General features: G+C 35.1%; 3 protein-coding genes across 6 annotated transcripts in view; 2 read left to right on the top strand and 1 right to left on the bottom strand.

The window, feature by feature from the left end:
• Positions 1–3,769, top strand: part of LOC110457238 (putative protein arginine N-methyltransferase 9) — a 38,404-nt gene extending 34,635 nt beyond the window's left edge. The window contains exon 10 of the mRNA XM_021508419.1: positions 151–3,769. Coding sequence (XP_021364094.1) covers positions 151–528 — 378 coding nt within the window. The 3' untranslated portion in view covers positions 529–3,769. The remainder of the gene's footprint in view (positions 1–150) is intronic.
• Positions 2,717–17,430, bottom strand: LOC110457240 (dnaJ homolog subfamily A member 3, mitochondrial-like). 2 transcript variants are annotated; one of them, XM_021508422.1, is made up of 13 exons: positions 17,214–17,430; positions 15,253–15,377; positions 14,670–14,753; positions 13,989–14,100; positions 13,587–13,714; positions 13,148–13,300; positions 12,649–12,796; positions 12,055–12,119; positions 11,473–11,601; positions 10,906–11,021; positions 7,064–7,161; positions 6,545–6,683; positions 5,940–6,024 (listed from the first exon to the last, which is right to left on the bottom strand). In XM_021508422.1, the coding sequence occupies exons 1-12, from the start codon at positions 17,380–17,382 to the stop codon at positions 6,574–6,576; spliced, it is 1,437 nt and encodes a 478-aa protein (XP_021364097.1). In that variant the 5' UTR covers positions 17,383–17,430; the 3' UTR covers positions 5,940–6,024; positions 6,545–6,573. The 2 variants fall into 2 exon arrangements, with proteins under 2 accessions (XP_021364096.1, XP_021364097.1); XM_021508421.1 differs by lacking the exon at positions 6,545–6,683 and having other exon boundaries at positions 2,717–6,024; positions 17,214–17,420.
• Positions 17,431–17,641: 211 nt separating this feature from the next.
• Positions 17,642–26,222, top strand: part of LOC110457237 (coronin-7-like) — a 29,617-nt gene continuing 21,036 nt past the window's right edge. Inside the window, exons 1-5 of one of the 3 annotated variants that reach the window (XM_021508415.1) lie at positions 17,642–17,722; positions 21,290–21,366; positions 21,999–22,098; positions 22,781–22,861; positions 25,733–25,803. In XM_021508415.1, the coding sequence (XP_021364090.1) occupies positions 21,304–21,366; positions 21,999–22,098; positions 22,781–22,861; positions 25,733–25,803 (315 nt within the window). In that variant the 5' untranslated portion in view covers positions 17,642–17,722; positions 21,290–21,303. Of the gene's footprint in view, positions 17,723–21,285; positions 21,367–21,998; positions 22,099–22,780; positions 22,862–25,732; positions 25,804–26,222 lie in introns of those variants that run through there. The other 2 variants (XM_021508416.1, XM_021508418.1) reach the window with 2 other exon arrangements.

Here is a 26,222-nt window from a genome sequence, read left to right on the forward strand (position 1 = left end):
GTAATTTAAGGCCATATCATGGATGATTTATCAGAAAATAGTCGTGCTTATGTCTTTGCACATGTACATAGTGTAGCAATCATGTTACTTTGTTGCTTCAAACAGTTCATGAATATAAAATGCATTTATATGTTGTGCTTCTTCTTTTAGATGACAAACCATGTAGATATCGACCTGTCAACATTATCCCATGTCAGACTCTCCGACCCATTTGTCTTGATGCACTTTGACCTCAATGAACGTCTCCATAGCGATGAACCACCATCCTTTCTTGAGCAGACACAGGAGGTGAAGGTCACCATGACTGATGTAGGTCATCTTACTGCTGTGGTGTACTGGTTTGAATTTGAACTGGCAGACGGCTTGAAGTTTACAACACTTGACGGAACCTCGCATTGGAAACAAGCTGCAGTTATGTTAAAATCTTCCATTGAATTTACAACAGGACAGACTGTTGACTTTAACGTTTCGTTGAAAAATAGTTGTATCAGTATCAAAATTGGCAAAGAGTGCAACGATAGCTCATGAATCAAACATCAAAGTACTGCGGTAGTACCATTGTAAGATAATTAATGCATTGAAATATGATTGGCACCCACATAGGACCTGGGTACTGTGAATAATAATGTCCTTAACAAGCAGGGTTGGACTATGGAAGACGTAAGGACAAGTTCCGGGAGGAGTGTGTCAGTAGTGAACCATGTAGATACTGACTAGAGTTTAGAGTGCTGGACTAATAACCACCTGTAGTCACCAGTGTGACCACTAACAGAGGGATTCGGGAAAAACGACCAGTCACAATTATATAATTCACATACCTGCTCTGTGCTAGTTATCTCATTGAACTTTAATTGATTATTTCAAGATTAATTTGGAAACACTAGCTTGTCTGGTTTTGTATATCATTTTCATGGTTAAAGCAAGGTTTTAAGCAAATGAAAATGTAGGCCTTGTAAACCTTTATCAAGCTCACAGGAAAGCATTATCAGTCAGTGTCCATTCCTATTTCGTGGGATAAAATGTTAAAACTGTTTGGAATGTTTTGAATAAGGACAGAAATTCATTTTGACAGCATAAATGATGGTATGAACACTATGATGGTAGCTACAGTAGCCGGGTTGTTAGAATTATATAGTTCCATTGAATCTACATTGATGTTTGAGTAAAATTAGATATTATACATCCATAAACCCCAGTAATATATTTGACTTTTGTCTCAAATAATGGCCATCTTGGAATTTGGGATTAGGTAAATATGGCATAATTCATATATGATATCCATAAAATACCATTAACCACTGAATACCATTTTTTTTAAAACATCTTCCTGTGATATTGTAAGGTATTCATTTACCATTTACAAAAAATCCCTGATTAGTAAGAGCCTTATATTGTATTTTGACAGTAGATCTCTTTGTTATATTTTTAGTGTCCTTGACCCTAGAAACTTTAATCTTATAACCATCTACAAATAATAGTATATCCCTATATGAATATCTGAAATTGTTAGGATTCTTAGTTATTCTCTGAACACAAAGTGTGTCGAGATTGGCACTGTGATTATTATGGAGGGCCTACAGCCCTTCAAAGTACTTTTTATGCAAACAAACTCCAAAGTATGTTTCAAAAGCCAATTCGGTCAAGATCGGTATGTATGTGTAAATGGGTTATAGGGACCCTTGGACTAAGTCTGCAATGATTGGCCACTATGCCCTGGCCATTCCAGATAACATTAGCGTATTTGTCTCTTTTGCTTAGAAATTGCTTAAATTCTTCAAAGGTGGGTAGCTCAACCATTTCCATGTAATAACTTCAGTACTATGTAGTCTTCAGCAGGACCAATCTGGTACCCGAATGAATTTACTTGGTTAACAAATGAGGATTTCTTCTCATTCCATGTTTCAACCTAGGAACCAAGTTAAAGGGAATAGGATTGATTCAGGGGCCAATTCTCTGCTATCGAGTGTGAATTTCAATTTTTTTCTATGTTATGACCCTGGGACCAAGTCAACTGTGGTAAGGCTGATCCAAGGATCAGTTCTAGTAGCACTGTTGTGTTCATCTCTGCATGACGAGTATTTGTATACAGGTATGTATGTCACCCTGGTGAAATACACACCACTTTCTACTGACTTTGGCTCATTTGGTAAGAGCATCAGACTAGTGAACCCGAGGTTCTGGGTTCAATCCCTTGCTGAGTCATTGCATTGAAAAAACATCACCACTGTTGCAGTGGCACAAGGATTGCTGACCCCTGGAAAATCTGTGAAGAGTCTCTTTCCTGAAGGGGAAATATGTCAACCTATTAAAATGCTAGTTGCTTTCTTCCGACTTGGCAAGGTAGAACTTCTCTTCGGCTCGTTTGGTAGAGCATCAGACAAGTAAACAAAGAGGTCCTGGGTTCAAACACTTGCAAAGGCGTTGAAAAATAATCACCTCTGCTACATATATACATTTGGATGATTGCATGGTTGAGGGAGTAGCCCCACTCCTAGGGGGAAATCCTTGCTGCATAAATCATTTGTTACATGTACATCTATACAACATTGAGTCCCTTTGGTCAAAAAAATTCACAAGAACAAATTTAGAAATCCACCCAGCTGTTTTTGACTACTGGTAGTAGCATTAAAAAGGAAAAGTTGACAGAGGACATGTCACAGATTAAGCTCATACTTCTTTGGGCAAGGTGAGCTAAAAACTAAACAGAAAACTGAAGAAAGTTTAAATAGTATTTATTACATATCATCAAATGAACATAAAATGTAAGACAACTAGTGTAAGCTATAACTTTGAGAAATAATTTGGTATGGGTATGAACACCGCTAGAACTGTTTACTGGTAGGCCAGAACTGCTTCGATTTATTCAATCATATTCTTGGCAGTCTTGCAGATTTTAAAGTTAAGTGGTTGAAGAAAATGCTAGTGTCCCAAGGAACATGCAATATATAGCTCTTAATTTAAAAGTGGCAAATGTGAATATTTTGTATAGAAAAAAATAATGTCCTTCATTACAACTAGTGATGTTAGTTCATATAGCACAACCAGTGAAAATGTTTATGTGACGTTTTGACAACTTAAGTATCATAATTACGTACTCCGTCATCTTCACCCGATGTATACACTAAGGGGGGCCCATAGACTCCCACACACATAAAGCTACGACCAAGCAGTGTACTTAACAATTGGGAACCAAATAAGCTTACCAATTCAACTGTCTGATATGTTAACACATAAACTAGAGCACATGTATACACTTGACTGGTCATCTATCTGATGAAGGTGGGTCTGCCTAAGTCATTGAAACATAAGTTTATATACATAAGTATTGTTTGAAGCTACACAGTTCTGAGCTGTTATCGGTTTCCATATCTGCCACCAGCCAGAACCTGTTACAGCCATGATGAGCAATCGCCTCTCTAGCCACTCCCCTTACTTCATCAAGATGTGGACATTCCATTTTTTTCTGTTTATGACAATGGACTGCATGAGAATGGCAAAGTTCAGCATGACAGTGTAACAAACTCAGTAATCTAGCATTTATTGTGTTATACAATCTCCATATAGTGGAGTAGTCCAGACATCAGCTGTCCGGCTGTCACATATATCTAGGCAAAGATTTTGAGATTTCCCTTTTACTGTTTAAAATTCTCCTAGTTACCGTATTCGGCTGATTCACAAAAAACATTCACTTCAAGCTGGAAAATGTTTCCATTACAATGCTCCATTATATTTACTCCAACCACAAGACATCAATAAAATTTAGATCTTCTTAATGCATTCTGTCTTCATTTCCTTTTTTAAAGTGATTACACAAGGGGATACACATTTGTTGTACACCTTATCTCCAGCATTGCCATATTACAGTGGACACCGACAGCATGCCTAGAGTCAATTTGAAATTGTCTGCTAATGATGCAACAAACTACCTACAGCAATAACAACAAATCAAAGACATATTACACACCACATAAATCACTTTTTCAGGAAAGTAAAAAAAATGTTTTCAAGAATATGTGTTGTTCTGCTCCATAACACATTTTGCAGAGAGTTGAAAAATCTGAAAGCTTTATCATTTAGAATTTGGCAAAGTGGCATCCATTTCACATATTGGAGATTAGAAAACAAGCTTACACGGCACATCGATTCTCCCATTTCAATAGTTGGAATAAATAAATACAAATGTAGTTGAATTAGTGATATGACTCTCCTAGCCAATTTACCCGAATCTACTGCATATCTCCAAGTTGTTCTGGAATATAAATATATGGTAAGGTTAGGTGTCGACCACTAACTTTTCCAGAGGGGGACTTTAAAAGTTTTCAATCCTCAATTTAAGATCCTACGGCCACCCATAGGTTATCAATTATTTGTGCCTCCCTACTGCCCCCTTTATTTATAACTGGAATAACTTGTCACAAAATTTCATAGATACAGCAACACAGTAAGTATTTGATTAAATCGGCTCTTGTGATAATTAATGATCGTAAAATACACTAGTTGTCTCCTTCCATGCAGCAATGTGATAAATAAAACTAGGACGTACAATATATGATACAGACTATGATATCACAGTTTATCTCGACTAACATCTTCACAACAAACTCACGCAATCAATAACAATTACAGCACATTCAGGTTAGTACTACCTAACTCAATGTTATAAGGAGTTACAGGATGTTTTTACAATGTCCGAGTCAATCATGGTTTCACTGCAAATGTACTGACTGTATCCATTGATGCACACGTAAACAAGTATGTTCTGTTATGTAACATGCTACACATTCATCACACATTCAATGCTCCCTTCCGAGAAATACTCCCCTAATATAACCTTAATGTATGTTCATTTCCATAAATAACAGATTTGATAGCAGAAAAAATGGTGCATGAACTGCAAAAAATCAAAATTTAAATCCATAGTATACATAATTCTTCAGTATGACTAAATCAGGTTCCATTTACGTTTTTATGATTAATGTTGTTCCACTGTAAAAGTGCTTCTCAATTAACACATAAATGTGTACAGTACAGAATATATCTACATGTATTTAGGTGTATCAGATTGTGGTTATAAACACTTGACGTGAACATTAATTACACATGATAGTCCCTCTCAAACATACACCCAACCAACCTTTCCAGTATTTGCTCAATGTAATTCTTTTTCATGTGATTCCTGAAAGTCACAACATGGTAACAAAACTATTTTAGGAAAATCAAAAATACAGCCATAACTCATCCTTCACTATAAATCTCATCCAACTGTGCAAGTGTTCTGCAGATTTGTCGTCCTTCATCCAGACATGTAAGAGTTCTGCAGAGTTGACATCCTATATCCCACATTTGTAAGATTTCTTCAAGTTCGACACCATACATGTCTAGGTATTTAAGAGTTCTGTAAAGTTGACATCCTAAACCCAAGTATAAGTCTGTGGAGTTAACGTCTTACATGTCCAGGTATGTAAGAACCTGGCAGATTTGCAATCATATATCCCACATTTGTAAGATTTCTGTGGAGTTCTGACACCATGCACGTCCGGGTATGCACGAGTTCTGCAAAGTTGACATCCAATGTCCAGGTACCTTAGGCAAGACTTGCTTCACATCCAAACCAACCCTTTAGCATTAAAGTAGAATCAGCTTTTTGGTTGGCTTCCCAATGTATTTATCAATCAACCGCGTGTGGTAGGAGGACCATTGTACATCAACACGAACTTCTCACACCACTTTTACCATCATTTTCATCATCACTGTCGTCTACTGGTGATTTTGTGTTCTTACTTTCATTGCTGTTTTCTGGCTTTTCCTTGCCTTTACTTTTGTTCAATTTCTTTTCTGTATTTGCCTCCACTTTCTCCTTATTTTCATTATCTTGGAGTTTAGTTGTTTTCTTTTCGCTTTCTGCAGTATCTTCCTCTTTTGTCTTCTCTGTACTGGAACTGTACTTTTTGATATTTTTCTTATCCAGAATAGCTTTGATCTCGGTCAGCAAACCACCATCTTTGTCCTCGACAGCCCACAAACCTGTAAATAAATATCCTTCTAATAAAACGGTGTTTCTATATATGAAATCGGCAAAGAATTCCATAATTTAATTTTGTATATTGTATTCTTTACAGTATATAAGAAACTTAAGCGCATAACATGAAACTTGTTTCTTATTATTTTTACGACAAATCAGAGTATAAATATGAGATTTAAAAAAAAAAAGACTTTTGGATTTGGAAATAAGGACAATATCCCCCCCCCCCCCCCGCTACTGTCTATTTTTAGTAGCAATGACCTTGACCTAAGAATTTTTAAACCCCTGTTGCACATCCAACTTCAGTTTATCATCATGTCAAATATCAAGATAAGCCTTTCAAATAAACTCTGATGCCTGGCCCTACTTATATTTAAATATATGTAATGTCTTCAGAATCACAACAGAAATCTTTTTCAATAATTAATAATAAATACATATTTCATCTGCATCTTAGAGTACACTACGAATCTTCACCAAGAATACATCAACAGACGTACAACATCACCAATGTAGACTTACATGTTGATTATGGTCATGGAAAATTGACTTTATCCAAATATTTTACGTTTCATTTTTGATAAAAACGATTCATTCTCTTCACTGTCAGACACATATTCTCCTGATGCTTCTTCTTTAGCATCAGTCTTTTTACCAGTCCCTGAAACGAAAAATTCTCGATTCAGGATATCTGATTTAAAAGATTTCATATTGCTTGTTTCTCCGGGACCATAATCAACACCAATCAACTACAGGGATTTTTTTACAACACTCAGGCCTACAACTACTTTAATTTGCATACCCTACTGAAATTAACTGTTGGTAATATCATTTTCATTACCATTACATATTACAAATCATTTGGTGCCAGTGAAGTATAGCCAGACAGGCTGGTGAAGGCCATAGAATTAAGGATCAATCCATTCAGCTCCCATTTTTGTACCTAAATTCCTACTGAATTTCTCGGCAAAAGTCAATATCAGGCTAACTCTACCATGCAAATATTAAATGTGGTTACATCCACATCACAAACTGACTTACCTATATCTGTGTCCACCACTCCATTGATGGTACCTTTCACTCCTTTTTCTGTTTCAGCAAAAGCCAACAGTAAAGCTTTCTGTGTGTCTGTTAATGATCTGAGGATAGACAAGGACTACTATAAACCAAGGTTGTTAATGATCTGATGATAGACAAGGACTACGATAAACCAAGGTTATTAATGATCTGATGATAGACCAGGACTACTATAAACCAAGGTTATTAATGATCTGAGGATAGACCAGGACTACTATAAACCAAGGTTGTTAATGATCTGAGGATAGACAAGGACTACTATAAACCAAGGTTGTTAATGATCTGAAGATAGACAATGACTAATATAAACCAAGGTTGTTAATGATCTGAAGATAGACAATGACAAATATAAACCAAGGTTGTTAATGATCTGAAGATAGACAAGGACTACTATAAACCAAGGTTATTAATGATCTGAAGATAGACAAGGACTAATATAAACCAGGGTTGTTAATGATCTGAATATAGACAAGGACTAATATAAACCAAGGTTGTTAATGATCTGAAGATAGACAAGGACTAATATAAACCAAGGTTATTAATGATCTGAGGATAGACAAGGACTAATATAAACCAGGGTTGTTAATGATCTGAAGATAGACAAGGACTAATATAAACCAAGGTTATTAATGATCTGAAGATAGACAAGGACTAATATAAACCAAGGTTGATAATGATCTGAAGATAGACAAGACTAATATAAACCAAGGTTGTTAATGATGTGAAGATAGACAAGGACTAATATAAACCAAGGTTATTAATGATCTGAAGATAGACAAGGACTAATATAACCCAAGGTTGTTAATGATCTGAAGATAGACAAGGACTACTATAAACCAAGGTTATTAATGATCTGAAGATAGACAAGGACTAATATAAACCAAGGTTGTTAGTGATCTGAAGATAGACAAGACTAATATAAACCAAGGTTGTTAATGATCTAAAGATAGACAAGACTAATATAAACCAAGGTTGTTAATGATGTGAAGATAGACAATGACTAATATAAACCAAGGTTGTTAATGATCTGAAGATAGACAAGGACTAATATAAACCAAGGTTGTTAATGATCTGAAGATAGACAAGGACTAATATAAACCAAGGTTGTTAATGATCTGAAGATAGACAAGGACTAATATAAACCAAGGTTGTTAATGATCTGAAGATAGACAAGGACTAATATAAACCAAGGTTGTTAATGATCTGAAGATAGACAAGGACTAATATAAACCAAGGTTGTTAATGATCTGAAGATAGACAAGGACTAATATAAACCAAGGTTGTTAATGATCTGAAGATAGACAAGGACTAATATAAACCAAGGTTGTTAATGATCTGAAGATAGACAAGGACTAATATAAACCAAGGTTGTTAATGATCTGAAGATAGACAAGGACTAATATAAACCAAGGTTGTTAATGATCTGAAGATAGACAAGGACTAATATAAACCAAGGTTGTTAATGATCTGAAGATAGACAAGGACTAATATAAACCAAGGTTGTTAATGATCTGAAGATAGACAAGGACTAATATAAACCAAGGTTGTTAATGATCTGAAGATAGACAAGGACTAATATAAACCAAGGTTGTTAATGATCTGAAGATAGACAAGGACTAATATAAACCAAGGTTGTTAATGATCTGAAGATAGACAAGGACTAATATAAACCAAGGTTGTTAATGATCTGAAGATAGACAAGGACTAATATAAACCAAGGTTGTTAATGATCTGAAGATAGACAAGGACTAATATAAACCAAGGTTGTTAATGATCTGAAGATAGACAAGGACTAATATAAACCAAGGTTGTTAATGATCTGAAGATAGACAAGGACTAATATAAACCAAGGTTGTTAATGATCTGAAGATAGACAAGGACTAATATAAACCAAGGTTGTTAATGATCTGAAGATAGACAAGGACTAATATAAACCAAGGTTGTTAATGATCTGAAGATAGACAATGACTAATATAAACCAAGGTTGTTAATGATCTGAAGATAGACAAGGACTAATATAAACCAAGGTTGTTAATGATCTGAAGATAGACAAGGACTAATATAAACCAAGGTTGTTAATGATCTGAAGATAGACAAGGACTAATATAAACCAAGGTTGTTAATGATCTGAAGATAGACAATGACTAATATAAACCAAGGTTGTTAATGATCTGAAGATAGACAAGGACTAATATAAACCAAGGTTGTTAATGATCTGAAGATAGACAAGGACTAATATAAACCAAGGTTGTTAATGATCTGAAGATAGACAAGGACTAATATAAACCAAGGTTGTTAATGATCTGAAGATAGACAAGGACTAATATAAACCAAGGTTGTTAATGATCTGAAGATAGACAAGGACTAATATAAACCAAGGTTGTTAATGATCTGAAGATAGACAAGGACTAATATAAACCAAGGTTGTTAATGATCTGAAGATAGACAAGGACTAATATAAACCAAGGTTGTTAATGATCTGAAGATAGACAAGGACTAATATAAACCAAGGTTGTTAATGATCTGAAGATAGACAAGGACTAATATAAACCAAGGTTGTTAATGATCTGAAGATAGACAAGGACTAATATAAACCAAGGTTGTTAATGATCTGAAGATAGACAAGGACTAATATAAACCAAGGTTGTTAATGATCTGAAGATAGACAAGGACTAATATAAACCAAGGTTGTTAATGATCTGAAGATAGACAAGGACTAATATAAACCAAGGTTGTTAATGATCTGAAGATAGACAAGGACTAATATAAACCAAGGTTGTTAATGATCTGAAGATAGACAAGGACTAATATAAACCAAGGTTGTTAATGATCTGAAGATAGACAAGGACTAATATAAACCAAGGTTGTTAATGATCTGAAGATAGACAAGGACTAATATAAACCAAGGTTGTTAATGATCTGAAGATAGACAATGACTAATATAAACCAAGGTTGTTAATGATCTGAAGATAGACAAGGACTAATATAAACCAAGGTTGTTAATGATCTGAAGATAGACAAGGACTAATATAAACCAAGGTTGTTAATGATCTGAAGATAGACAAGGACTAATATAAACCAAGGTTGTTAATGATCTGAAGATAGACAATGACTAATATAAACCAAGGTTGTTAATGATCTGAAGATAGACAAGGACTAATATAAACCAAGGTTGTTAATGATCTGAAGATAGACAATGACTACTATAAACCAAGGTTGTTAATGATCTGATGATAGACAAGGACTAATATAAACCAAGGTTGTTAATGATCTGAAGATAGACAATGACTACTATAAACCAAGGTTATTAATGATCTGAAGATAGACAATGACTCATATAAACCAAGGTCTTTCCAGTTTCAGTTTTGCTTTTAACTTCACAGACTTAATATTTCCTGTTTTCCTGTTAACAATATTTTGTGTTATTGATTTCACTATTCCTCACTACTTATATAGATAAGAACCACTGTCACTACTTATGTAGATAAGAACCACTGTAACCTGCCAATCATCCACTTAGTGTATTTTAAACAATTTAACACCTTTACAGCTTAATAACTACTAACAGGTCTACCAGCAACCTTGCATGCTCCCACAATAATGTTTATACCAGTATATGGTACCCTTTTTAACCAACATCCACAATGATGCTTCTATAACAGACATAGAATATATTATCCCACAGAAGGAGTTGTAAACATTTTGTCATTGACCCTGAACCTCGATACTGAAACTCCTTCAACTGTTCAAAATAATAAAGACTAAATATATAGAATCTATGGTCCTGACCATAGTAGATGACCTACTTGGGTACTTGTATTTTTAGATGGATGTAATGGTCACCCCGTCCGTAGCTGTTTACGCGGGCAGCACCCTTTCCAGACAGCCTGATTCTATTATGGGAGTGGCTTCCCTCGGGTATCTGAATAGAAGAAAGCAAAACATGTTGAAATGTGACAAGAAATTTGGTTGATAGAAAAACTTAATTAGAATGGTATTACATAAAGCAATCAAATTACTTTTTATTGAAATTATCTAGTACAAAAACAAAGTAAAATATTTGTAAACTCCGACAGAAATATCTATTATTTTTTGTCTCCTGTCATGAAACTATAGAATTTTCCTATGCTACTTTTGGAAATAAAATTAAGCTATTTCATGTAGGGCAGGAAGAGTAAGACATTATTATGTCATAGCAGGGAGCCTGACACAAATAACCTTCTTTCTCCGACATCAAATAATTCAAACCTTCATGTCATTTGTAATTTGAAAATAAATATAGTTTTACACACGCAGATCTGGAGAACAGGGGACTCCCTCATGATTATGAACAGGGAGTATGTCAACGGCATTCTCTTTGCTTGGTTGCTCACCTTTAGAAGTACATCTTCATACACACCAGGAATCTTTATAGTACCTCCTAAAACAGCTTGGGAAAGACTTATAGTAATGTCACTATGAATATCAGCACCTTCTCGCTTAAAATCTCTACTTCTTGCAACCTGCAATATAAAATAATTTGATGATGTTGTAAACACTCTCATGCAGTACACAGCTTAAATGTGAATTTGAGTATGGAAAATATGTTTTCATCATTTTATTGAGGGTAAATCTTTAAGTGAAGTGATTAATGTAGGGTAAAACCAAACATCCAGACCCTACTACAAATCCTATATAGTGAACATCTGTGTCATATTCATCACAAATAGTAGTTAGAAATGAATACAGTTTTCTGATCCCAAGCCAGTTTCCATGGCATGCAGTGACAATAACTCCTGAATGGAAGATGTTTTTCACAGAACTCCCAAGAAAGCTGATACTCATTTGTAGAACAGGGTGGACTGGAACAATAAGGTCAAGTTTCTTGTTCAAGAACACAACAATACTTGTTTAAATGCTACAACAGAGGTCTAATTTCTGCTGCATAAAATGACTGACCCAACATTTCAGCCTACCTTAAAAGTTATAAACACCTCCTGTTGGCCTACAGGCATTCTCACTGTCTGACCATCTTCAACACCTGCAAAGTCACAATTTAATTATTACTCTGGAATTTGTTTTCTCAGATTGATTCTCAAAATTATGTACAAACATGAACATGATCATTAAATCTGATGCACAAATGATACAAGTTGTTTAAGGTACTTCGACACTGCTTCAAATGATTTATTTCTGTGAAATAATCTAGTTATGTTATGATTAAATTTTGTTGATTTAGTATCAATGAAATCAACAATAACTGATTATTTCACACTTTTTATAACACAAAATTTTAAGTACCTAATATTAAAAACATGTTAATCACTCTTTTTATGAATTGATATTCACTTGTTACAGGTAATTGTAAAGAAAGAACCTATCACTGCCTTGAACTTAGTTAACCTATCACTGCCTTGAACTTAGTTTTAATATTTTGAAGTCTAATTGTTCTTTTCACATTGTGTAATCCCTGAGAATATAAAGTTACAAGCACTATGGATGTCAGTCAGTATTCATGAAATCTTTCATTCTCTGTAGTTGAAATCAGCAGCCATGAAGCCTTTAGTTACCTGCAGGAACAGGCACAATCACTTTCTTCCGCAGCACGATTCTTCCCTTGCCTCGGCAGTCCATACAAGGTTTGCTGATGACTGTGCGCTTACCCATACAGCGCCGACATGTTGTCCTCATCATGAAGGGTCCTGTGTTGATGGTTTCCTGCAACATAAGCACTATGTCTTACAGTACAATTTAACAATGTTTATCAGACAGACTCTCCGGGTGCTGAAACCCAAGACAGCCAAAGAATTTAAGATGCAGGTCAAAATTGAACTTGAGCAGTAGTAGTAACTATAAACCATAAATATTTGTAGGATGTTTCATGCAACTAAAGCACTCCTTCTAGAGTTATTGCATGAAAATGTTTGTGCAGATGAAATCTCCCGTCCCCACCCCATTTGGGGATATTAATAGCTTAATCTCTGCTGTAAAGGACTGGTTGGTTAGTGAGACAACCAGATCAGTGATGTGTCAATTCATGAGCCTTAATTAGAAAATCGGATGTATTACCATTCCAGTGCCATTGCATTGGGTACAGCTTTCAACCTTGGAACCTGGTTCTGCTTTGCGGCCATTACACCTCGGACACGTGTCAGCAACATTCATATGCATCTGTTTATTACAGCCCCTCACAGCTTCCAAGAAGGTAAGGTCCATCATGACCTGCAAAATGTATGAACACCTGCAAGTTTTACAAGCATTTACATTCGTATGTATAGTTGATAAAAACTAATCTGGTGGGAATGACAACCAGTCGAAAATGTCTCAGAAAGTCAGAGGAGAGGATGACAACTATGCATTTCACATCAACCCCCAATAAATTAGCACCTGTTCAGGACCAAAGGAGCACTATTCATTCTAAGTTAGCTGGCCTGATGGAAATTGAAGAAAAAAAGGTCTAAAATTTCTCAACAAATCAGATGACAGGCAGTATAAGATATTCACAAACCTCCGATGCCGGTGCAAATCCATATTTAGATTCTTCATAGTCAACTCCACCACTGTTACCAAAACCTTTTCCAAAAACATCTCCAAATATTTTACGAAAGAGCTCTTCAGGGTCAGAAGAGTGAAAACCTAAAAAGAAACATTTCATATATTGATATGTTCTTGTAAATTAACAAATACTTAATATAAATATCATATGATCACTTTGTTATTATTCCTGCCAGTTGCTATTATATGGTTTAACTGTTTCACATGACCAGCAACCAATTTCAATAATATTATGTAAAGCATTCACATTTAATGAAATTAGGTGACGAAATTAGGTTGGTCCCACTATATAGTGCCATGGTGTTTTAAGACTACAAACAGACACAACTGTTGGCTGAAGCATTTTATATCTTACCTTGGAAACCTCCCTGTTGTCCAAACCCTGCTCCAGGATCTGCCCTCCCACCTGCATCAGTTGTTGTCCCAAATGTATCATATTGCCTTTTCTTGCTTTCATCACTTAAAACCTGTTTGAAATAACAAAATAGTGTTTACTCTTGTCCAAGTCTCCATAAAACTAATGGTGCTTGTTTTTAAGTTTTAAATACCTGGGTAAATCATCGAACAAGTTCTTTTAATTTATGATTTCAACTTAGAACTTTTGTAATTTATTTCTTCAATGTTAAAATAGGAATGGTACAAAAAGGTGTTATTTCTACCCCAAATAACTGCCTTAGTTAGTTTACATGCATATAGTCAGTTGGTACTTTTAAGTTGGATGTAAAAAAAATACCAGCGATATTCATCAGGTGCCAAAGAACAATTTTCACCAGCCACATGAATAACTGCATTTGAAGTTGCAGTGGCTGATAAATTTGCGTTGTGACTGTCAGTACTGAACTATAAGGGTTCAAAGACTACATCCTTTCATCACAGACAATTGTACCAGCAGGTACGGGGGTGGGCTTATTAACGGGCACCCAAACTATGCATGGAAAGTGAAAAAGTAGGGTGGTGGGCTTATTACCAGGTATGGGCTTATCACCTGTAAAATATGGTAGTATCAGGTAATATGGCTTTATTTTTTTCAATTTACCTCATAGGCTTCAGATACCTCCTGGAATTTTGATGCAGCGTTGGCATCATTTTTGTTAACATCAGGATGATACTCTTTGGCAAGCTGAAAAATATGATAGAAAACCTTTTCAAAATTTGCAAAGCTGAAATTTTCATATAATAAGGTAAATTGTATCCATTCATCCTGAAAATATATGGGGCTTGTGAAAGTATAAACACCGTTTATAAAAGGTCATACATATTCTTAGTATTTATATAGCATAATAGGAGCCAACAACTGGATCGCTATAAAACATTCCACATTTTGTCTGTACTTATTCCAAGTTCTACGCTAAGTACTGTCTATTTTGTACCAAATTAATGGTAAATGTGTTATCTTCAGATGCATCACAATCAAGTTTTTAAAATATTTAATGATAAATGGCACACTGAATTTTGATAAATTTCAAGTTGATCTACAAAGACTGATTACAAAACAAGTATAACAATAACTGCCCCGATTCCTACGATAATCTGTACATGTAAAAGTATGTTTATTTAACCTTTTTTTGTACCCAGATTTTAAACAACATGCCGACACATTTACATCAACCTTCTCTTACCTGATAATAAGCCTTTTTAATTTGTTTAGCATCAGCATTCTTTGGCACACCAAGTACATCATAGAAATTTCGCTTTGATAATCGTGTACTGGTATGGAAGGGTCGAACAGATGCATATCCAATGACTGGAAAGAAAAAGAAAATGGTTTACATTCGCCCTATATACGTATTGTCATATTTGACTATATCGCCGAGGTTGAGGTTAGCGTGTGGCGAAACATGCAGTGTTTGGTTATAATTAGTTAAGGAAAAATGGCTGCACTTCCAGACAATCACACCACAGGTCTCGGCATGCACACATGACCTCAATTTCATTTACATTAAAACAAGAGGCCCAGAGGACCTGTATCGCTCACCTGAATATTTAAGCAGTCATGGCAAAATATTCTCATTAAATATTATATTGCACTCAAAGTATTTCCCGCGCAAACTTTGTCAGCTCCATCTGTTGAAACTACCAGCCAAATATTATTATAAGATTCTATGCTTTTTGGTTCTTCTTCAGAAGTTGTTTGACATATTTTTCCCTGTGACCTTGTAAGTAGGTCAATGTCATTTTCCTTCTCAAACTTTGTTAGCTCTATCCCAAAAAGCTACCAGCAAAATCTTATGAATCCATTCCTTTTGGCTCTTCAGAACAAATCCTTTGAAATGTTGTTGACCTCTGTGACCTTTAAAGTAGGTTGTGGTAATATTATAATATTATGCCTTTCGATTATTCAGAAGTCGTGTAAAGAGTTTGACATATTTGACTGCTGTGAGCTTGAAAGTAAGTCAAGGTCATTTTCGGTCTCAAACTTTGTCTGGCTTTATCGCAGGAAGCCATCAGCCAAATATGAAGATTCTATACCTTTTAGTTCTTCAGAAGAAGTTGTTTGAAGCATTTGACATATTTGACAGCCGCTGTGACCTTGGAAGTAGGTCAAAAAGTCATTTTTATTCTCAAACTTTGTCCGGCTCTATCCCTGCCGAATATGAAGATTCTATACCTTTCAGTTCTCCAGAAGAAGTCTTTTGAAGAGTTTGACACATTTGACCCCTGTGACCTTAAAAGTAGGTCAAGGTATTTTCTATTCTCAAATTTTGTATGGCTCTACTCAGGGAGCCACCAGCCAAATTTGAAGATTCTATATCTTTCAGTTCTTCAGAAGAAGTCGTTTGAAGTCTTTGACATATTTGACCCCTGTAACCTTGAAAGTATAGGTCAAGGTCATTTTCGTTCTCAAACTTTGTTGGGCTCCTACCAACTGCTCTATGCCTGTTCGTCTTCAGAATAAGTCGTTTAAAGGAAAAGTTGACTGACTACGAGGAACGCCGCACCATGACATAAGTGGCATGATGATTGTGAAATAAAATGAAACTCTGAAATGACGTCTTTTTGGAGGAAACAGAGATCATAAGTGCGGAAGGAGAATACATTGTATGTGCATATTGGAGGTTTTTAAAAGAAAAATTATCCATCTTTCAAACGGTCACTAAGCATTTTCCCGTAGATCAACTAGAAATGTTGTTTTTGATGTAAGAAAATTTGGTGGGGTCGACTTTACAACCTCGCGGGCTTTCCGCTCTTCTCGTAAATGTATATGATCATTGGGGGTGTCATTTTTACCAAAAGTCGATCTAAACCCTTAAAACATGTCAAATTACTCTGAACACCTTAGTTTAAGTCCAAATATAGGTTAGTCAGAATTATTTTGACGTTTTATCGACTTTTTTCATATCGGTCTGTCGTCGATAAAACGTCAGAATAATTCGGACTAAATATAGATGCAACATTCCCCTTTAACATTTTCTGATTTGGCTTTCAATGATAATTAAATAATAACTGATTTTCTCTCAACTTTTAAACACTCTTGCGGTTTGTCATGCATTGAATGAGTTGGCCTATAATCGGCTGTCTGTCATACGAGCACGTGTTTCAAGGACATAGCCGGTTTAAATGACGCAATGAAGAATTTTACCATCGATGCAGTTACGATGAGTCGGACATTTTGTCAGGAGCAAAACGTGCTGTCTCTGTGTCGAGGAAACTTCATTACTGTAGTTCTTTTGTGTACTGTAAGATGTCAAAACACTCTTATTGCAGTTCCTCTGCGTTATTTCGCAGCACGCTCGCCTTATGGCAGCCATTTTCTTTTCTAGAATGAATTTGAAGGGATAGTTATACCATTTTCGAAAAAAAAGAAAAATTAAAAGTCTTTTGACAAAATGATAAAATTGTGAAAATATTAACCTTAGCAATAAATTAGTTGGTTATTAATCTACAACTAGTGTCTTTTTCTCCAAAGAACTTTAGGAAATGAAAATAACTTGACACTCGAAAATGAGACTACAGCACATATTTGTTGCAAGTCAACACACTGCAAATCTCGCGTTATTTTGTGAACCGGAAACTTCAAAATCAGCTGGAAGTCAGTCATCACTTCCTTTTTGTTCCGATCAAGATCTCAAAAGTACATTACTGCAACAGGTATTAGTAAATCAGTCCCATGTGTACTTATAAGTGCAACAACATATTTTGCTTACTGGTCAATAGATACATGTGCAAATGTCTTCTCTGATATCTCCATCAAAACAGGTTTGGATCCGCCCCCTTCAAGTTCAACTGTTCACCTGTCAAGTTGGTTGCTCTCTCCTTCTCTTCTGCTGTTGGATCACACTTGCAGGAATTTTTTTCCACCGTGTAGGGAATGGAGCTTGTAGCATTTGAATTTGAAAAAAACTTTGGTTGCAGTAAACCATTTTTTTTACAGAGATGTCATCTAGAAGTTAAAAGAGCCGTCCCATCTTTTCTGTTAGATACAAGATGAAAATTGAATAGAGAAATTTCAAAGAGATTTAAGCAAAAGTTGCACTACATATGTAGTTTCCAAAAAGTGCTGACCTTAATTAATACATACGATGTACATCCCAAATAATGAAAAACAAGGAAATAAACTCATGCATGTACAAACCAGATCCATAGTAGACATTATTTCCTATGATGATGCATCCTTGGTTGTTGGAACATTGGAATTAATTTTTGTGCAAAAAAGGACTATATGACTTCCTTTTGGAGTTGACTCGGACTTAGTACTTATATTAATACCCGGCCTCCTCTGCCCAGCTGAAAATCTCGCCGTCATAATAAAGCTACGTTATCGCAGCTAAATCGAACTCGGAGGGAGTAATTTTGCATGGAATGGAATATTGTATTAACTAAAAGGAAGGGTGTTGTCAAATTGGGTACTGAGTTAAAATTGGGGAAAATAATATGCAATTTTACTTTCACTGTTGTTAAATGAAATTCCCAATTTATTTATATAAGGAAGATATCTATTAATACAGTAAAAGCACTGTAGGTAGTATGTGTAGTACTTTTTCCTTCTCGTTTCTTTCATCCCTTCATCAGGCATGTGAAGTATGCATATATAATTTCAGACAGAGCTTAATGAACTGGTTCTGAGAATCACAGTCTTACAGTTCTGAAAGTAAATGATTAAGGATTCCTTCCTGTAAAACAACACGAAGAACGCATTTAACTAATATACAGTTCAAGCCAGTTTACTCCCCACTTTTATTCATTTGTTGTTTCATGAACCACTTTTCTTTTTTCCAATAAGATGTTTTTATCAGAGGTAATAATTACAGATGTCATAGTAAACAAAAACAAACAAGTAACTACCAATACTAAACAGACGTTTATGTCAAAAAGTCCTCTAAATCAATGGGATATTAATATAAGATATCAAACTAATCTCAGCCTTGTTGTAAAATGTAATACATGTATCGCATAAATATACACGCATGAGAGACCTAATCTGATTAAAATCATCTGTTACATGGCTCCGCCTGAACATCGTTCAGGCGTAGTACGAAGTGAACGAAGCCATGTAACATATTATTTTAATCAGATTGATGAGAGACCTTACCAGGCATTGTAGGCTAGCTGATGAGGGCAATATGTTTTAGAGACTTGGAATGAGTTAGATACAATAAATAAAAACAATAAAACGATGTGTCTGTATTTATATCAAATGAGAAACAAATATCTGCACTGCAGGACAACCACATCAACTTGTGTTATCTAATGGACTTCCATGTAGTACACACACTAACATCCCCTTGTGTTATCTAATGGACTTCCATGTATTACACACACTAACACCCCCTTGTGTATCTAATGGACTTCCATGTCGTACAAATACTAACATCACCTTGTGTTATCTAATGAACTTCCATGTCGTACACACACTAACATCCCCTTGTGTTATCTAATGGACTTCCATGTAGTACGAACACTAACATCACCTTGTGTTATCTAATGAACTTCCATGTCGTACACACACTAACATCGCCTTGTGTTATCTAATGGACTTCCATGTATTACACACACTAACATCACCTTGTGTTATCTAATGAACTTCCATGTCGTACACACACTAACATCGCCTTGTGTTATCTAATGGACTTCCATGAAGTACAAACACTAAAATCACTTTGGTAAGTGTGTCTGTATTTATATCAAATGAGAAACAAATATCTGCACTGCAGGACAACCACATCAACTTGTGTTATCTAATGGACTTCCATTTAGTACACACACTAACATCACCTTGTGTTATCTAATGAACTTCCATGTCGTACACACACTAACATCACCTTGTGTTATCTAATGAACTTCCATGTCGTACACACACTAACATCCCCTTGTGTTATCTAATGGACTTCCATGAAGTACAAACACTAAAATCACTTTGGTAAGTGTGTCTGTATTTATATCAAATGAGAAACAAATATCTGCGCTGCAGGACAACCACATCAACTTGTGTTATCTAATGGACTTCCATATAGTACACACACTAACTTCACCTTGTGTTATCTAATGGACTTCCATGAAGTACAAACACTAAAATCACTTTGGTAAGTGTGTCTGTATTTATATCAAATGAGAAACAAATATCTGCGCTGCAGGACAACCACATCAACTTGTGTTATCTATTGGACTTCCATGTAGTACACACACTAACATCTCCTTGTGTTATCTAATGGACTTCCATGTTGTACAAACACTAGCATCACCTTGTGTTATCTAATGGACTTGCATGTAGTACAAACACTAACATCACCTTGTGTCATCTAATGGACTTCCATGTAGTACAAACACTAAAATCACTTTGGTAAGTGTGTCTGTATTTATATCAAATGAGAAACAAATATCTGCACTGGAGGACAACCACATCAACTTGTGTTATCTAATGGACTTCCATTTAGTACACACACTAACATCACCTTGTGTTATCTAATGAACTTCCATGTCGTACACACACTAACATCTCCTTGTTTTATCTAATGGACTTCCATGTTGTACAAACACTAGCATCACCTTGTGTTATCTAATGGACTTCCATGTAGTACAAACACTAAAATCACTTTGGTAAGCGTTGGGTTCAACCAGAAAATCATAACAATGTATGGAGAAGATATGAATTCTTTAATATGACCCACAGAATCCTCCTCTGAACAAAACAATAGAGCAGTCCATTACTTCACAGAACATCGGGCTCATTAAAACAGATCCACTCTCATTTCAACCATCACTTACATATCTACGTAAGCGATATAGGCCCTCTGGGCTTCTTGCTATAAGCTTAAGAAGAAATATTGTATTTTTCCCAATGTTGCAGAAGATTTATTATGAAAAGATTCTTGTTACACAACCAATAAGTGTTTCTATGTGATCTTTCGATGACTAGTATGGTATGTACTCTGTCCCCATAATGTAGCTGATCCCTGCCAATCGACATCGATTTGTGGACAACTCTTACAGATGTACACATTTTACACTGTTGTGTACATACGCTTCACTGGTCATTTGTCTGATGAAGGTGACAGAGTACATACCGTACAAGTCATCGAAACTTCACATAGAAACACTTATTGGTTGTGTAACAAGAATCTTTTCATAATCCATACTTTACCAACCTGAAGAAAATGTTTAGAAAGTGCGGAAGATTTGGTTTAAAAATTTTATGATTAAATATGTTAAATTTTACAGGTGAAACAAGAAATATGGCGTGGCGTTTCAAGATCTCAAAGTATAAGAATGCTGGTGCAAAATTTCCAAAAAGAGAGGTATTTTTTGTAATTCAGTAATAATATGTACATATGCTTTGACAACTGTTCCTTCTTGAGGCCAAAAATCAAAATCTGTGTTTCTGTATCTACCTAAGATGTTTGTGTTAACTGTCCTTTTTCACCCGTTTTAGACCAGTCTTATACAATGTCAGTAATTTACCTGGGTTGTTTTCTGCAGCATGCAGAGGACTTATTATATATATGGTTCTGTATAATATCCCTTCTCCCATGAAGCTATCCAGTATAAATAATCAATAATCCCATTGTGAAAAATGTCAACCTACTGAGTTTTAACGAAATAAATTTAAAAAAAGAGCTAAATTCTCTTACTTTATTTTGTTAACTATTCCTTTTTTGGAATTTTAACCTTCAGAATACAAAATTTGTTATGTACCTGCAAAAATAGAATCAACCATTTTTGATTGTTTCCTAAGACAAACATTACAGAATTTGGGTATATAGATCATTGGAAAATGATCAAGCCAAGACACAAATCATAATAGCTAAATCTGGAACAAATAAGTGTTTGTTTCATTTTATCTAGTTGCAATTGGGTGGTGGAAACCAGCTAAAACTAGTCAATCAGTGGTGATATACATCAAAAAGGTATTTGATTTTTTTTTGTGCAGGAATGGATACCAGAATTATCAGTTGGGAACTTGATGCATTCCTGTGGCAACCATATAAAAGCAAGCGGTGCCTTCATGGCTTTCAACATTATAAATACAGGTAATGTTTATTGCCACTAGACTAATAATTGTTCATCACAAGATGTGCACTGGTATATAAAATCAGTTTTGTAAATAAAGAAAATACAGCCAACATGTCTGACAAGCTGTGATTAAATATCTCTTAAAAATAAATAAACCATATTTCAATCTTTATATCTTATTCAAAAGAAACAAGTATGGTCATGGTATGGCTTTTGTTCATGGTCTAAGGGGAGATAAATCAGGGTTTTGTTGTACTGTCACAGGTTTTTGAAAATTTGTGGGCATATCCATACCTGCACAATAAGAATTTAAAGAGAGCAATAAGATTTCTAATAAATTACCTAAAAAAGTGAATCTTTGGCTACAGGTCATGCTTAAAGTCAAAAATATATATATAGAAAATCAAAATCAATACCTGGTATATAGTGTGTTAATTGTTATTCAGTTTTTTGTATATTTACTATTAAAATTAGACATGATATCTGTATTCTATACTATTAAAACTTGATTACTTAATTAGATGCTGAGACTTGTCGCTACAATTACTTCGTAATCTTGTAAACTTTTATAAATTACTTTTTAGGACAGCAGCAGTTTTTTTTTTTTTTTGAAGTCATTGTCTTGTGATACATTTATTTAATAACAGTTAATGAACTTTGATATTCACAGATTCAGGGGAATATTTTTATGTTTTTTAGGTGGAGGCAGCCTCGGTATACTTCCTGTAAGTACATCAGGACGACTGTCGAATGGTTTGCCGCAACTTCCAGCGCATGGTGGTCAGTGATAGCTGTGTGGTTCTGTATTATTGTTTGTGTGGCCGATTGGTTATTTATAACACCATATTGTGTGTGATGTATTTGGTATATTTTTATTGGTATTGCTTTTTTGTGTGTATTGGCATTATTATATGATTTCATTATTAATTCATAGTTATGATGTCCCACTTTTATACCAGTATAACTATTAAATGTTAATCATCTCAATTCTTATAAGTTTTGAGGATATAGCAGTACCTGTGTTTTGGTAGACAATAAAGTGATAGTACATCCATCTCCATCTTGTGACGATCCTAACCCTCCCTATCTCTGTGTCGCTATAACTCCCTCTCCTCCCCCTTACTGTTCTCCCCTTTAAACCTTACCTAGTCTCTTTTGATCCTGTTTAACCCCAATAACTATCATCTTACCCCTCTTTTCCTGTTTCGAAGCCTTTTTACCACATTCATTAACAAACCTATTCAAACGTTCAACAACTTTCCTTCATTCTCCATCATCCCTTGCATGACCATAACCCACTATTCTTGTTAACATCCTATTCCCTCATTGGCATGACCATAACCCACTATTCTTGTTAACATCCTATTCCCTCATTGGCATGACCATAACCCACTATTCTTGTTAACATCTTATTCCCTCATTGGCATGACCATAACCAACTATTCTTGTTAACATCCTACTCCCTCATTGGTACCTCTTTTCCCCTTATAGTAACACTACTTTTCTTCCATCCCCTACCCTCACCCCACCCCAACCTTCCTTCCTTCCATTCCTCCATCTCTCCATCTTTTCCTTTTAATAATCCTCCCTATCCCCACTTACCTCTCTCTCTCTCTCTACCCCTCTTATCCATCTATTCCTCTTGTCTCCTATCACTACCATCATCCTCTCCTTCTTTCCCTCCCATTCCTTTCACTTGTAACCGATACCATCCCAAACTTCTGCTTTCCAGCAATTGATTTCCTCTCACCATTCCATCCCATCTCTCTCTCTCCCGATGTTGATCCCCCTTTATTCAATTTTCTCATCTGTCCCGTCACCTTCCATCATCAATCACCTCTTGCACCTTTCATCCCATCTGGTGCATTCTTCTCCATCACTTAACACTGTCTTTGCCGTCTACCTCCAAATCCTCCTGTAAGACTACGTTGAAGGTGTATTGTACAGCACTAGTACTGATATCACCTTTGTGTAGTTTGGTGTTATAATAATGCTTTACTTTGTTCGCCATCTAAAACTCTCTTTTTTGGCATGTGAAGTGTATCTAGCAAATTTCATTTAAAATTAAATATTTTTTTTGTCTCTTAACCTTAATTTTGACTCATTGCTGTTCTTTTGAGTCCTAGAATCTACATGTATATTACTTCTATTCGTTATACTCTTTAGAGAGTGTTTCTCTCTACCTAAGACCTGGAAGCAGGTTTACTTATGTCCTGCATGAGGGAAGATCTTTATTGATTTTGTTGTCATAACTTGATAAGGTCAAGTTCAAGTGATCTGTTTGCCAAAATAATTGCTTATCTTCTGAGATGAGTTTCTCTGTACTCAACACATTGACGATGAGTTTCTCTGTACTCAACATGTTGACGATGAGTTTCTCTGTACTCAACACATTGACACCTGAAAGGATCACTAACCTATAGATGTGTATGAACTCTATTAGATCTGGGGTTAAGAAATCCAAGATCAAGGTCATTTTAAGCTAAATCAGTACCATGTATAGAGCGCTCTACCTTACTGTATCTACATGTAGATCCAACTGGCCATAATTAAGTTATACTATGTCTTTTAGTAAGATCTTTTCCAAAAGACACAAATTCTTTACAATGAATTTCTTTGTGGTTTGACTACCGGTACTTGCTCATAATTCAAAACTTCGTCATGTTTTAAATACCCTCAAATTCTCTCTATCTGTGGGACAACTGTAGGAATAATTATATTCCAATCTTTTATGTGTCATCAGTATAAACTTTTACCTTAGCTGAACATTGAGTGCTGTGTACTAGTATTTAGTTTGAACATGCTTGATAGAAATTAACTGCTGTATCAGTGCTGTGTGTACCACTGCTGTGAGGTGGGAGATGTGCCACTGTGGATGGTAGATACCATGTAGGCTATTGGTGCAGTGATTGTATCACTGATGTAACATTATATCATTTGTAAACCATTTTTGATGGAAACTTATTAATGTTTAACTTTATTTCTTAATTTTAAAATCAGCAGAATTCTGTCATAAAAGTTACTCTTTGCTCAAATTCAATTAATTTATTGCATTAACTATGAAATGTTATGCTCTGATTTTGTTTAAAGTGTACATACTTTCAAGATAGTTCTAGATTTTGTCCAGTGCTGCCCTCTTACTAAGATATTAGAAAGATTGGTGAGAATGGTGCTGCAATATATAGGTGTTACCATGTTTGCATGTGTGCTTTTGTTATTGGATTTAAAAAAGAAATCCACTTTCATGTCGTAAACTATAGCTACTACATGATCTGTTTGTTAGAAACTTGTTTAATACAAAATACCTCTGGTAAATAATGGACTTGTAAGTCACTGTTTGTTACTTACCAAATGTGTATCAATATAGAATATATACTGTTGAAGTAGGTTGCTAAAACCTTTCGATTCATATTAATACTGAACTAGCAAACTAGATGGACATACATTCAATGTTAAACAGTTACTAAATGGATTATCTTGTTATATCAAACTTGAAAAAGATTTTTCTTGAATTTTGTTATATAATAAGTACACTGTTAGCTGTCAATAGCATTGTATGCTATGTTTTGATGAGCCCCTCTATCTGCCATTAATAGAATCACCACAAAATGCTACTTTGTTTTATTGTTTGTTTTAACTTTAATCTTGCAGATTACGTAACAGATTTTGAGTTCTCTCCCTTTGATGACCATCTGTTAGCAACAGGATCTAGCGATACCAATGTAAGTATTGTATATTTTTGTTTCTTTTTTACAATGTACATAGTTTAAGCTTGTTGATTTTCTGGTAGAACATCTAAATACCAACTTACACTGATTTACATTGATTTTTTTGGTAGAACATCTAAATACCAACTTGCACTGATTTTCCTTCACAAATTACATATTTCACTGTATTGATTATAATTTCACTATGATGAATCATTGCTAGGTAAAATTAAATGTTTTATGAACCTAGATTCCTAACACTTTAGCTGTCAACCTCTAAAAAGTCCAAAGAGGGGGATCCCCGTCTCCTTTTCTATAAAATAATGCCAAAATTGTGTCAATATAAACTGTTATACTTTTGCTTGCCTTTTAGAATGAATTGACCTGATGAAGCACTAGTTTATATCTTACTTACTGTTTTAATACTACATTAC

Source organism: Mizuhopecten yessoensis, unplaced genomic scaffold (assembly GCF_002113885.1).
Source record: "Mizuhopecten yessoensis strain PY_sf001 unplaced genomic scaffold, ASM211388v2 scaffold9049, whole genome shotgun sequence".
Classification (NCBI taxonomy): domain Eukaryota; kingdom Metazoa; phylum Mollusca; class Bivalvia; order Pectinida; family Pectinidae; genus Mizuhopecten; species Mizuhopecten yessoensis.